This window comes from Arachis ipaensis, chromosome B03 (genome assembly GCF_000816755.2).
Source record: "Arachis ipaensis cultivar K30076 chromosome B03, Araip1.1, whole genome shotgun sequence".
In the NCBI taxonomy this organism is placed as follows: Eukaryota; Viridiplantae; Streptophyta; class Magnoliopsida; order Fabales; family Fabaceae; genus Arachis; species Arachis ipaensis.
In genome coordinates, this window is record NC_029787.2 from 111661586 (window position 1) to 111676176 (window position 14591).

At 36.8% G+C, this 14591-nt stretch overlaps 2 protein-coding genes and 1 long non-coding RNA gene across 3 annotated transcripts; 1 reads left to right on the forward strand and 2 right to left on the reverse strand.

Moving 5' to 3' along the window:
• LOC107630917 (uric acid degradation bifunctional protein TTL-like) lies at positions 334–3823 on the reverse strand. Its single transcript, XM_021119271.1, has 4 exons — positions 2570–3823; positions 2328–2429; positions 809–902; positions 334–705 (listed from the first exon to the last, which is right to left on the reverse strand). The coding sequence occupies exons 1-3, from the start codon at positions 2771–2773 to the stop codon at positions 813–815; spliced, it is 396 nt and encodes a 131-aa protein (XP_020974930.1). The 5' UTR covers positions 2774–3823; the 3' UTR covers positions 334–705; positions 809–812.
• On the reverse strand, positions 3206–6107 carry LOC107630916. Its single transcript, XM_021117393.1, has 5 exons — positions 4400–6107; positions 4019–4330; positions 3832–3937; positions 3513–3736; positions 3206–3413 (listed from the first exon to the last, which is right to left on the reverse strand). Exons 1-5 carry the CDS (start codon positions 4987–4989, stop codon positions 3206–3208), a joined length of 1440 nt encoding a protein of 479 aa, XP_020973052.1. The 5' UTR covers positions 4990–6107.
• LOC110269793 lies at positions 12676–13290 on the forward strand. The gene is made up of 2 exons (XR_002358553.1): positions 12676–12838; positions 12922–13290. It is a non-coding gene; the product is annotated as an uncharacterized LOC110269793 (long non-coding RNA).

A 14591-nucleotide genomic window follows, 5' to 3' on the forward strand; every position in this document is an offset into this window, starting at 1 on the left:
ATACTAATATTTTTTATTGTTATATTATAATAATATTATAACTAATTATAAATTAATGAGTGCATTAATTTGGTGTAAACTAAATTGGTAAATTATTTGGATAAATTAAACTATTTCGATATTTTAGGTTATGAATTCAGGATGTAGCTATAGATATTGTTTAATCAAATCATGGCTATTAATTAATTCATGTCATTTTGCCCATGTGATAGTCATGATTACATAATGTAGTTTAATAAGTAGTTTCACCACCTAGGTTTGTGCATTTATATTTGTATTACATTTAAAAAGGTATATATATGACAAATCGGTAATATAAAAATCTTGAATTCGTACGAACCATTAATCCAACAAGTCACAATATAAATTAATTCAAGAATTATATACTAATTTGAGATTAATCTCCTCCAAATTCATAGCTACTTCATCAAATTCAATATCCAAAGGAAAAAACACAAACAGTCACATTGTTCAATTTAGTCCCAATATTTCATAAGATAAGCCAGACTAATAATAAAGCGTTGAGTCAACAGATATCATTCTCCTCTGGAGTTTTATTGAGGTCAAAGGTTATGATGGAAGGTTGTTGTCCTTTAGAGACAACCTCATCAGAACTATCTAGCATAACGTCTTCTTCGAACATTGAATCTTGAACTATCTTGCCTGTCTCTTCCGGTACTTCTTGAGTCTTTTCCCGAGCCAAACCTGACGGATACACCATAAGCAACCAAGTTATTAGAATTTACAAATTTTACCAAAAACCAAATCACAAAATAGCTCGATGTTATAAACTGCTGGTTTGGCTTACGTTTCTAAAGTTTCGTAAGACCTCTTTCTATAAGAGTGAATTCCTCCCGAGATGCAATATCAAGTTTAACCTGCAGACTATTCTGATAGCGTGCCTTCACAAATATAAAGAGGTTCCAACTGAAAATGTGCAGTAATTGGTAGCTAGAAGTCATCAACAATACTAACCAGAGGCACTTTCTAGATACTTCAGCAACATTTAAAGCTTCACGTGTCAACTTAAGAACATGCCCTATGGAAATTGTGGTAGCTAAGTAACTAATAAAGTACCATTCAGACACAATCATTTTCAGAACCATCCAGACCAAACAGAAATATAAATCAGGTATATGTGTTCTATTCTACCTACACATGAACATGCTAAGGTCAACACTTGGAATCTGGAAGGGGAATATAAGATAGAAGAAAAAAAAGAATACAAGATACAATAAGAAGGAATAATGTATGAAGCCATCCTGAATCAGATTGATAAAACAATCCTCAAAATAAATTCCAAGAAAGGTATCACAGGAGTTCATACAAAGTACTAAACAGAATAAAGGTTATAGGGAGTATCTTAGAGACACCAGATCATTCATAAAATAGGAAAAAAAAGAGAAGGAAAAAAAATTATCTTGCAACATTTCATACAAGGAAAGTAAGAAAGCGTGTTCTCAAATGGACATTTCATATAGATAGGCATCTATGCAAGTAAGAAAGTGTATTCCAACAACAAAATAAGAATTCATCACCTTGACATTTCACTACAGAAATTCAAAGAATTGCACCTCAATACGTACATAATAAAAAGGAGTGATTTTTTAGAAGAGTATAAATAAGCTAATCTTAAATGTGTGAGTAAATTAGAAATCTGTCTTGCTGATTTTAGAATATGTAAATTTACTAATATATCTTCTACATCAGCAAGTAAATTATAAAATGAACCATGTATCTTTACTAAAGCCTGATGCCAAGTGCATTCTATACCATACTCCACCTTTTCAATAGATTAACAAACGACACTGTGTAAAATAAAGTACCAAATGGACATGTAAATTAAAAAGTGTGCAATGCAAATAGAGCAATAACAGGTGCCAGTTGGCAAAGTAAAATCCATTCCTTAAAAAAAGCTATTGGGGTTAAAACCAATGCACAACCATTGTATATATCTTATTCCTAGGTCAGCTACCAGGCTGTCAGCAACTACATACAATCAAGAAGAGCTAGAATCCTACGTATTTATAATATTCAGTCACGTTCATTGCACTAACAAGATGCACTAACAATGTTCCAACTGAAACAAGAAACTATCACACTAATACAGTACTGCTACAATTAATAATCTGAAAAATCCATCATCATGTTTCGGTGTACAAATCATGCTTATTGGAAGATTCTAGGAACATGCATATATTTATTTACTTACCCATTCAGTACCTCATTTCACAAAATAAAGGTCAGCAACTGGCCATATCACCATTGAGTTAAACAATTGTACCCAACTAGATGGCTAAACAAATCACAAAAAATCCAAACTTTACCTGCACCTCCTCCAGCATTTGTTGCAAAAGGAACAGGTTCGTGCTAGTGACGAACCCGAAGCCGAATTTCTTGCGGTACTTTGTTGCGAATTGAAGCAATCCCTGCAATGTTCAGAGTTTCAAATATGTTAGGCCTTTTTGAACGTGCCTTTTAGTTACAGACAATAAAACATCTGGCTTGAGTACGGCAGGTTGAAATATAGCCAAACAGCCTTTTTACGAGCAGACATATGACAACGTACCGTCCTAATATCTCCATGCGCAATAGTAACATCATCACCTATGTGCCTGTGTGCTGAGAATGTATTCAGCCAAGACTGAATTGGCAACATGTTGAACCACGGTTCTCTTGCGAATGATGTTGCGTGCTCTAGCGAAGAGAACGAGGAGGCTTCAATCATCACCTTGCAAAATAAGATTCTAGAGGCACAAAGAAAAAGGTCCATCTCTTCCAATTTCCCTGGTAACTTCGATCATGTCAGTCATAATACAACGTCAATTACAATCTAGTAACATGCTACCAAATTACATAACTTCAGGACAAAATATGATAATAAAATCACAATCTCCAGGTGGATTAATTGTAAATAATGAGCAGTATACATCAAGTGTTTCCATGGTCTAATATCTATTGTATGCTCGTTGCTAATTAATAATTATGCAAGTTTATAACCCTCAACAGTGCTATGCACAGAATAATATTGCACATGTCCTAAATTAGTATCTAAAGACATCTATACATAGGCAGCCTCTTCGCAATTATCGATGGCATCAGTGGTTGGTTCCTCTAAATCGTCGTCCCGTCTCAATGACAAACCTTCGACGTCAAACTCAGCCAAGCCAGGTAGAGTCGGTTGGGGAGAAAGTTCGAACTGACACTATCCTATGTCTTCACCCATTTCAAACATGTCCCTTGGGTTCACATGGATTACCACACTCCATTCTTTATCAGCATCATCCTCCACATAGTATACAAGGTGAGCCTCGGATGCAAGAATGTACGGTTCGTCATCTTCCTGATCACCGGTATGAATTGGATGAGAGAAGTTAACCACTGTGTGCCCCATAGAGTCTTGTTTTATGCCTCTGCCAGAGGTGGTGTTTGCTCAGATACATTTAAACAAGACGACTGTGAATTGACCGCTGTAATTTAACTCAATGATGTCCACTAGTTTTTCGTAATACGAGACGCCACCAACAGCAACATTACTGTCGCGCTTGCTTGCATAACTCCTAGTGTCAGAAGTGACATACACCCCACTATTTTGGGTTTTCAACCCTTCCTCTCTCGAGAGGGTTCTGAATTTAAATCCATTTACGTTGTAAGATGTATAGCGGCTAACTTGAACATTGGGCCCACATGCAAGCCACTGCAATTCGTTCGGGTGCATGGTGCTTCCCAATGGAACCTGGCAGTTGATAAATTACAAGTTTCATGATCTTGGGATACAAACAATATGACATCATTTGAATATGTAAATGTATAAATGATACCAGGATTCACCTTACGCCTGAACCAATCGGAAAGTTCTCTGTGCACAACACTGTTTTTGTGAGACTGGGACCTTGTCCTACTTCGTAACTTTCTTTTTATGATCACCCTAAACTCACTGGAAATGTCACAAAAATGTCATGTCAGGTTCTCCAACTATAGAAGTTCATACGAAGTCGATACTTTCAAATGCACTTACTCAAGATACTTTTCCACAGCCAGGCAATTGACCAATACGTGACGGTGAGCTTGGAATTTTTCAGTTGGTGTGAGGGTGTAAAAAGAAGCAGCCCTGACTGCCTTTCCAACCTCGAGGAACATGGTTGCACTCTCATCAGGCATGAGTTCACGCAGTCGATCGTCAACACGCAATGGTCGATTAATCCTACTCTCGACATTATCTAAGTACCTTGAACAGAATATGAGAATCTCCTCAGATAAGTATCCCTCTGCAATTGAGCCCTCTGGTTGTGATCTGTTACGCACGTACTGCTTGAGACGGCATAGGTACCTTTGGGAATATAACATGTGTCATAAGCACTGATTAAAAGCAAAATAGATAATTTTGTTTAATAATTACCGTTCAATTGGGTACATCCACCGATAATGCACTGGGCCACCGAGATGCACCTCCTCGACCAGATGCACTGTCAAGTGAACCATCACTGTGAAGAAATAAGGAGGGAAAATCATCTCCATGCGACACAGAGTATGAACCACGTGATCCTGAAGGAGAGGAAGTTGTTGAGGGTCTATGAATTTACTGCATAATCGGCAAAAAAAGGATGACAAATCCGCCAGGACAGAAGACATTGGGGCAGGCAATGCATTCCTTAACGCGATTGGAAGTAGATATTCCATTAGAATGTGACAGTCGTGGCTTTTCATGCCCGACAACTTGCACTGTCGTAAGTCCACACAGCGGAAAATGTTGCTAGAGTATCCATCTGGAAAGACGACGTTCTTGATAGTCCTTAGAAAGAGCTCCTTCTGTGGATTGGTCATAGTAAAGATGGCGGATGGGTACTTTTTGTCTTCCCATGGCCACAAATCATGCTTGATTCCCATCGATTGGAGGTCTCTTCGAGCTTTAATGTAGTCTTTAGACTTACCTTTCTCGTTCATTATGGTGAAAACTATGTTGTCGCACACATTCTTCTCTATGTGCATGACATCAAGGTTGTGACGCAATCCATTGTTCTCCTAATATGGCAGCTCAAAGAATATACTCCTCTTCTTCCAAGGAGTCTCGTCTTGCACGGCAGTTTGCTGTCCACGTGTCCTTTTCCCCGTAACCGATTGCACCTTGCCAAGTTGGACATGCACACCCTCTAACTGCCGGATAATGTCTCCACCAGAGACTTTGATAGGTGGACCTCTATCCTCTATCTTTCCATCAAAGGAGTACCGGTTTTTTCTGTATTTGTGGTCATGATTCAGAAAGCGACGATGACCCATGAAACACCATTTCTGGCTGTGTGTGAGCCAGTTAGTTTCAGCATCCAAATTGCACGCAGGACAGGCTCTCCCACCGTACGTGTTCCACCCAGATAAGTTGCCCAGGCCTGGAAAATCACTGATTGTCCACATCAACGCAGCAAACATCTTGAAGGTTTTTTTTCTCGACTGCATCATAAGTTTCAACACCCTGCCATAATTGCTTCAACTCGGTGATCAACGGCTCTAGGTACACATCTATGTCATTTCCAGGCATTTTAGGACCAGCAATAATCATAGGGAGGATAAATGAAGTGGGTTTCATGCAAATCCAAGGCGGCATGTTATACGGGATAAGAACCACGGGCCAAATTGAGTACTTCGAGCTCATGTTCCCAAAAGGGTTAAAGCCATCGCTAGCTAATGCTAGGCAAACACTGCGCGGATCACGAGAGAAGTCAGTATATCGTATGTCAAATGACTTCCATGCCTCGGCGTCCCATTGGATGCCTATACATACCATCAGAGTTAGGACCTCTCTTATGCCACAACATGTCAACGGTTGTCTTACTAGACATATATAACCTTTGCAATCGTGGAATAAGGGGGAAGTAACGAAGAATCTTCACCGCCTGTGGTTTGCCATTCTTCTTAACAACCATCTTGATCCTCACCCTAGAGTTCTTCTTAGTCTTATGCTTCCATCTCGATCTCCTACACTGCTTGCATTTGGTCAGCTCTTGGTCGTTGCCCTGGTATAGCATGCAGTCATTTGGACATGCATCTATCTTCTTGTATGCGAGGCCTAGTTTTCTTATGAATTTCTTGGCATCGTGCACAGTGGATGGAATCCGGGCATGCTCAAAGGCGTCCGCGAGCAACTCCAAATTATTCCGAAGGCCTTATCTCTCACTCCGCACATGGACTTTATGTGATAGAGCCTCACAAAGAAAGACAACTTAGAGAACTTTGAAAATCCTGGGTATAACTCCTGCTCCCCGTCTTCGAGTAGGTCGTGAAAGTTGCGGGTCTCTCGACTAGGTTCATTGTATAGGTAAGGCAACTCATCCATAGCGCCGTCGTCATGTTCATTCTCTGAGTCTTCTTCGTGGCCGGGAAGCCCTGAGAAGTTGAATACCTCGTGGACCATATCAAGCATCGGGGCATTGAAATTTTGTTCAGATTGATCTTCTTGTCCATCACAAGAGCTCTCGACCCCACGTCTCTCACCGTGATGGATCCAAAATGTGTAACTAGATGGAAAAGGGTTTATCACCAAATGATCGAACGCATCCTCTCTATTTTGTAAGAGGTGGAACCCACACTTCAGACATGGACAACGTATCATCCCATCAGATGATGCATTGAAAAATGCAAAATCTAGGAATATGGTCAAACCGTTCCTATATTCTGCACCAACTCGCGACTTTGAAATCCAACTCTTATCAATATGTAGTTTAATGAAAAAATAGAACGACGACACATAGTAAAACAAAGTTAGACCACGAGAAAAAAGTAAATAATTAACACTTGATATATAATGGGAGAATAACTCTTAAACCGAATAATAAAACACACATTTACTAGCATCCAGGATAATACACAGCTAACAGAAAAATAAAAGAAAATTTCTTACTCATTGAATAATTCTGCACTTTCAAAAAAAATTACTGGAAGAAAGAAACTCTGGGTCCAATGCCAAATATTTGAAATGGAAAATAAAATTTCTTCCTTAAAAAAGAAAAAGAAAAAGAGGTATATTATATTAATCTGAGAAATAATAAAATGATAATTAATATAGTATTACAATATATCAGGGGGTGTTCAAGTTCAGTTGACCTTTTTATGTTTAATATTTAATTCTTAAAGAATCAGTTTGAAGTTCTTATATATTAAAATTGTGAAACTGAAATTATATGAAATATGACTGACCCATTAATTATATCAAATAAGAACACAAGATATATAATAAAATAAATGAAGACTTCATTTGAGTATGGAATAAATACGATTGACTCATTATTTTGTACATCTTGTGAGGTTGTAATTATCTTCAACTAACTTCTAAGCTATTAACTGTATATTATTCAAGAATTTTATAACCAATAATTGCTTTCTTTCTTTCATTCGTTCAAGCATTTGCTGGTATAGTTCTTAAAAAATTCACATTAAAATTAGTTAGCAAAGCAGAACTATAAGCCATCTTTGTTAACGGGACAAGATTAACTATTTGGATTCAATGTACCTCCAGAACCAGATATTGAAGTATTTTAAATTCATCACTATTTTAAAGTTCGATAGACTTATAATGTATAAGCATTTCTTAAATAGTTTTAGATGCAGCCTGATGATGAAATATAATGTATAAAAAGTAATTAAATGTTTCATCTTTTAACCCACCTGAATAGAACAAGTGTAAGCTAAAGGAAGCTTTGATTCTGGAGTAGGAGCTGTGAAGTTATGGGATAATATAGCTCCAAGGACTGTGATAAGTCTAAGTCAATGTTATCAAGCTGAAACAAGCAGAAACATGAAAATATTAATGTGTGAACAGTGATATGATGCATGTCACAGTCAACGCGCTAATCATTTATGCATAATTTTCAACCCCTTTGAATTGTAAGTACCTATGCTAAAGTCATATGGTCATCAAGCAATCACATAATAACTGTAGTATATATGAGAAGAATAATGAATTTATAGATTAAGAGGGAAGAAGATTGTGTAAGGAGCACATTTTGTAGCATAAGAAAAGGGACTAGAGAAAAATTAAATAATGCATAGGAGGACAATCAATAATATTTAAAAAATGAACTTTAGGGAGAAAAAGAACTTAATTAAGTTTAAAAGTTCCATCAGAATAATATATTATATGGAAAACAATTATTTTTTTAGTGAGGAATATGATGCCTTGGTGTAACTGGTCAAGACAAAGACTAAAATAATCTTGGAAAAGAATCAAGAGAAAAAGATAAGCTGACAATTCAGTTATACTAAGAGAAGCCAAGTTGTGAGTTTTTTTACCCAATGAACAAGTGTAATAATCTTAATTTTTGCCTCTTATTTCCAATGGCATAGAAAAACACTGATATACAAAAGTTCTCTGAATATATATCACTTTCTATCGAACTTTAAAATAGTGATGAATTTAAATTCTAGTATAGAACATTTCAATCTTAGAAAAGAGATATTAGAATGGAATCAAATGCTTTAAACATAAAGAAAATTCAAACAAAGAACCTAAAATTCCATTCCTTTTTCAATAATCCTCACAAAAAATCAAACAAACCCGTGCTTGTCCAAGAAAATCAAAATAATTATCTTTAATTTCTTTTATAATTGTTAATGTGAGTTGACGGTCAATAATAATTAACTCATGCATTATGCACTAAACCACAATCACAATAACAATACTAATACCAATAGTAATAATTTAATTAATCTATACGGTGCTAAAAGAAGTTTTGTATAATTAATAACAGTAATTGCAATAGTAATGGTACAAAGTAAATATGAGAAAACGCTAACTTTAGTCTCTAAATTTTTCAATGTTTATCAAAACAGTTTTTAATTTTTGGAAATGACCAAATTAGTTCCTGAGTTTATAAATCTCAAATCTCCATTCATCTATAATTCAATTGATGTTAACGCAGAGTACTGACAATAGAACGCTAAAGTGTAGTATTAAGACTTCAGTATGATTAAATATGTATTTCAAATTGGTTAATTGAATTTATTTTAGTCTCTACACCAATATAAAATTAATTAACCAAAATGAGTTTAACTAAAATACCTATTTGATCATATTAACTAACATGGGTCTAATACTCTAATTAACCAATTTAAAAGGCTATTTGATTTCTTAGCCAAGTCATCTTACTGTTGGAGATGTCACGCTTACCAGTATTGGGTTAATTAATTATAGTTGAATTAAGAACGAACAAAGTGGAGATTACCAAAAATTAAATATATGTAATGTAGCATATGATGCCTTGATGTAACTGATCAAGACAAAGACTAAAATAATCTTGGAAAAGAATCAAGAGAAAAAGATAAGCTGACAATTCAGTTATACTAAGAGAAGCCAAGTTGTGAGCTTTTTTACCCAATGAACAAGTGTAATAATCTTAATCTTTACCTCTTATTTCCAATGGCATAGAAAAACACTGATATATAAAAGTTCTCTGAATATATATCACTTTCTATCAAACTTTAAAATAGTGATGAATTTAAAGCCTAGTATAGAACATCTCAATCTCAGAAACGATTAATAGGACAAGATTAATTATTTGGATTAATTATTTGGAACATGATGATTGAGTTTAACTATATTCCAATTATTGAAGTATAAATCAACAAGAAAAAGAAGCAAGAAGCTCTAGTTCAACATTGATTATGCATCAACATTAAATCAAGTGCATAGAACAACATCAAAAGATAGAAGCCCCAAAATCATTGAAAGAAGATCACCTAGAAGCCATGCTCCTGAGGTACTTTCTTTCAAATTAATAACACTGTTTCCTTAGCAATATGTTATGTCTCGGAACTTGGAACCTTTGCAACACAAAATCATACACAATTTTGGTTATGCAGTTTTATTATATTATTAGACTAAGTTTTATTAAATTGCCTTTTTAAGGAGAGTGGATAGAATAAGCTACCCTATTTACTGTTATAATAACCGGTTATTGATTCCATTTACGTGTAAACTGTGAAGGTTGATGGCATTATTGTATATGCAACAATTGTGATTGAAATTTGTTTACATATGTCGGAGACTCAATTGATTCCTTTGGTATTTTTTCATTGAATTATGTAATGTACAATTTTTTGTTATGATTTTTCTTTTGGTATTAAAGGAAAAGGCCAAGCAAAATACCTGAATTGGAATCTCAGGTTTCTCATCTGAGAGAGGATTTGAAGAAAGTGAGGGAGCAGCTAAGTTTATCTGAATCATGCAAGAAACAAGCTCAACAAGAAGCTGAGGAATCCAAGTAAAAACTCTTTGCGTTGTCTCTCAAACTTAATTTAGTATTCAAAACAGACAGGATTATGAATAAAGACTTGCCTGAATTGAATGGATGAAAAACAAGCCAGGAATAAGAGAACATACAGTTCATAGAGAGTTTGATAAAGCACCCAATATTCTTGCTTACTAAAAGTGGATTCTACTTAATTTAGTCAACCACACAGTCATGCAGGAAGTACATTAGTTTAAGCCAAATCGAAAGTGCAAAACTGGATTCCAATATGAAATTGCACTAAGTACAGACATATCAAGTCTCAGGGTTTAGAAATTGGAAAAAAAATCAAATATGCATGTTACATTGGGGGAGAAAATAGGAACATATGAGGGAGAGGATCGTTCCTCACATGCTTTTGACAGCAAAAGTTCACATGGCACAGGGATGAAATTGTAGCAAAATTAATTTAACGACAACCATTCAAATTAAATTGGGGGAGGGGACAAGAACGAACCTGAGAGAGGGGATAGGGGGTGATCGGCGCAGAACAGGGCAAGGGCAACGGGGAAGGCTACCGACGACGACACCGGGACGGATGGTTGGGGCGACCGCCGACGACGTCACGGAGGTGCACAGAAGAAGGGGGAAGACTTGGACGACCCTTTAATGAAATGAGGGATGAGTCACGGACGGTGGTGGAAGGAGACCAGGGATTGACGCCTTTGCTTTGCTAGGGTTCATGCCAAAAGGAGGAAGGTTTCTCGGCGCTGAAATAGTTTGATTGGGGTACTTTAATGAAACACCCCCACCTACCCTGTTATTGGGTGCAGTTGGGACCAAAACCGCTTCTAATTCAGATCTATTGGAAGTGGACTCCCAGAATGCAACAAGAACTGCACCCCCACCCTGTTATTGGATGCGGTTGGGACGAAAACGGCCATCAATTCGGATCTATTGGAAGCGGACCCTCAGACCACAACAAGAACTGGAGCATCTCACTGGATTTGCAGCGCATTGGAAGAAGGCTGCTAATTTTCCGCAGGTAAGAGCCGCGTCCCTTGTAGTGAAACCAAAATCATACCTTGGCTGATTTATCCCTAAGCTCGAAACACCTAAAGAATCTCTCCTTTCACAAGCCTAATTACCCGGATTTCGTTCCAAACCGCCAAATTGAACTCCAAATCGACAAGAACACAATCTAATTCACACAATATCACTATAATCATTATAGGGTTCACTAGTTCAATAATTCACAAGGGTTCAACAGTTTCTTACCTTACCCACTGATTAATTGGACAAAACCCAGTGATTATCCGCTCCTAGACTTCACCTGAACCATCAAAATCATTCAATTTCTCAATACCCAAACTCAAAATTCACAAAATTAAGGAGGGGAAGAACTGGGTAAGAAATGGAAATCTTTTACCACTTTGTTCAGATAAAATTGAGGAGAATTCCGAGACGAACACATAACCACTGATGGCTCATCAATTGGTGCTTCGGATTGAAAGTTATGGATGATTGAATTTTTGGAGGAATAAGGATTTTTGTTACGTTCTTAACCTTCTCCTCTCTTCTTTCAGCGTGGGTGGCTTTAATGAATGGGAAGGGAGGCCGAAGCAAGGCTTATATGGGTTGGCCTTGGGCTCGCTTTGGGCCCGGTCCAACCAATTCGGCCCATTAGCCTGGTTTTTGACCAAAATCTTTAAAATTTGTGTCAAAATTTGTATTTTTAGTATTTCTAGTCCTCTGAATTATAAAAATTTAATTTTCTAATTTCTTTGAATAATAATTAATTTATTGACTATTTATTTATTTATTTCGCGGTGTTTACACAAAACGCAGCTTGCATTTTGTATAGAAAAAATATTATAAATGAGAGTCTTACCTATAAATACCATTGTCAATTCATCTTTGTTCATATGTGTTCCTCACCATCATTCCTCTTTCTTTCCTACTTGTGAGTTTTTTGACAATTAATAGTGTCAAAAAAGTTGGGTTAAATAAAGTTGAGTTTATAGAAGGTATTGTAAATTTGTGAGTATATTATAATGGTCAGATTATACCAAACACATACGAAGGAGTGACTTTTATTTGTGAATATCCATTTTTCTTTGCTATTCCATGCACCATGAGTTTTATAGAGTTGTAAAATGGTCTTTGTGAGAACATACAAAGTCACATTTCAAAGTGGGTGAACAACATTTTATACAGAAATCTTGTACAAGTATTTGGTGGGCTGATACAGTTTCAAATAATTCTCATCACTGACAATGCATGTATGCAGAAAATATTCTATATTTATCAATAAACCATGATAGAGCTATATATTGAGTTTGAACAGCATACGGGACTGGATGCGGTTGGTGAGGAGGTCAATGTTGATGAGCTCAGGGATTTAAATTGGGAAGAAGATAACAACGACAATAAAGAAGAGTTTGAAGCCAACTACAAAGTCGATGACAAAAACGATGACGAAGACTTGGCAGGCAATCCGGCTGTCCAAAATGAAGCAGATGCACTTGTAAACTAGCACCCCTTTGGTGTTCCATCTTTTATGCAAACTCTAGATCTCGCAGCCATGCATGCCTTGAAATTTTCTTAGTATGCAAATATGGGTATGTTATGTTTATTAATTAAAGATACCACTACAATTTCTTTTATTTGCCTTGACCGACTAACAGTGGTTCGCATGTCGAAGGTGACGGCAATGTTGCGGCAGAAGATTGTGAGTTTAGTATTGGAATGGAATTTGGTTCTAGAGAGTCGGTGACATCTGTAATCAAAAGCTAAACTATCTCTAGAAGAGTTGATTACACTGTGTATGAGTCTGAACCGCAGATATTCTATGCAAAATACAAGGGGTATGGTGCAGGATGCGATTGGCTCATCCGAGCTAGCTTGATTTGAAAGAAAAGTTGTTGGAAGATCAGGAGATATAATGGCAAACATAGGTACACCATCGGAACGATTTCACAAGATCATGCCAAGTTAGACTCAGACACAATTGCAGGTGCTATTAGGCCATTGGTTGAAGTAGAGCCATCGATAAAGGTGAAGTTTATTATTGTAGAAGTTCAATCCAGGTTTAACTACACTGTAAGTTAATGTAAGGTTTGGTTGGCAAAGCAGAAATTGGTCGCAAAAGTTTTCGGTGATTGGAAAGTTTCTTACCAGACTCTGCTAGTATGGTTGAAAGCAATGAGTACGAAGATGCCAAGGTCTCGTGTTCAAATAAAAACGCTCCCGATTTATCATGAAAGTGAGGAAGTTTAAGGTGTAAGAGTTCTCCATCGTATTTTTTGGAGATTCTATCTGTGTATTATAGCATTTAAACACTGCAAGTCATTGGTGCAGGTTGATGGCACACACCTGTACAGAAAATATAAAGGTACACTTTTAGTTACGGTGGCACAAGACGGGAACAAAAACATTGTGCCTATTGTATTTGCCATCATGGAGGGTGAGATGGCAGACGCGTGGGAGTTTTTCCTAACTAATTTGTGGAGATATATTGTTACCATTGATGGTGTGGGCATTATGTCCGACCGCCATAACTCCATCGATGCAGCAATGGCTCGTAATAATGGTGTATGGTCACCACCAAGAGACGGCACATGTTCTGCATCAGGCACATCGAGTCCAACTTCTTAAAGAGATTTAAGGCTCCGTACTTGCATAAACTCATGGTTAACACATGTATTTGACTTCTCTGTTATGGTTCTATGCATACTAATTTATGGCATTTACTTATGATTACATGGTTCATTCTACAGGCTATTCTAGGACAAAATAGAAGTACAACAAAAACTACCAAAGGCTTAAAGAGCGGGGTGAGGCATATACTCGATGGTGTAATGAGATCGGTATTGAGAAATGGGTATTGGCATTTGACAGGGTTCATCGTTGGGGTCATATGATGACAAATTTGGTAGAGAGCATAATCCGTAACGAATTCACTTATTTAGAATCTGCCTCCAAACGAGTTTAAGAAAGTTTTCAACGTACAAGAAACATTGTGGTCAATCAGTTTGACAGGCGCAATGAGATATTTGAGGTTTGTGAAATGCAAGATGGTTCTATATACACTGTTAACCTTGCACAACAACACTGTGATTGTGGAGATTTCTAGGTCAAGCGACTTCCATGCCGTCACGTTCTTGCATGTTGCGCTAACCAGAATCTTGATTGACAAGCATATGTACATGATGTGTACAAGATGTATGAAATTTGCAAGGTCTATAAATGCGAGTTTGTTTTGATGGGTGACCCATCTACGTGAGCTAGATATAGAGGGGTGAAGGTGATCGCCAATTGGACATTAAGGTGCATGACTAAAAGTCGACCAAAATCAACCCACTACTTCAATTC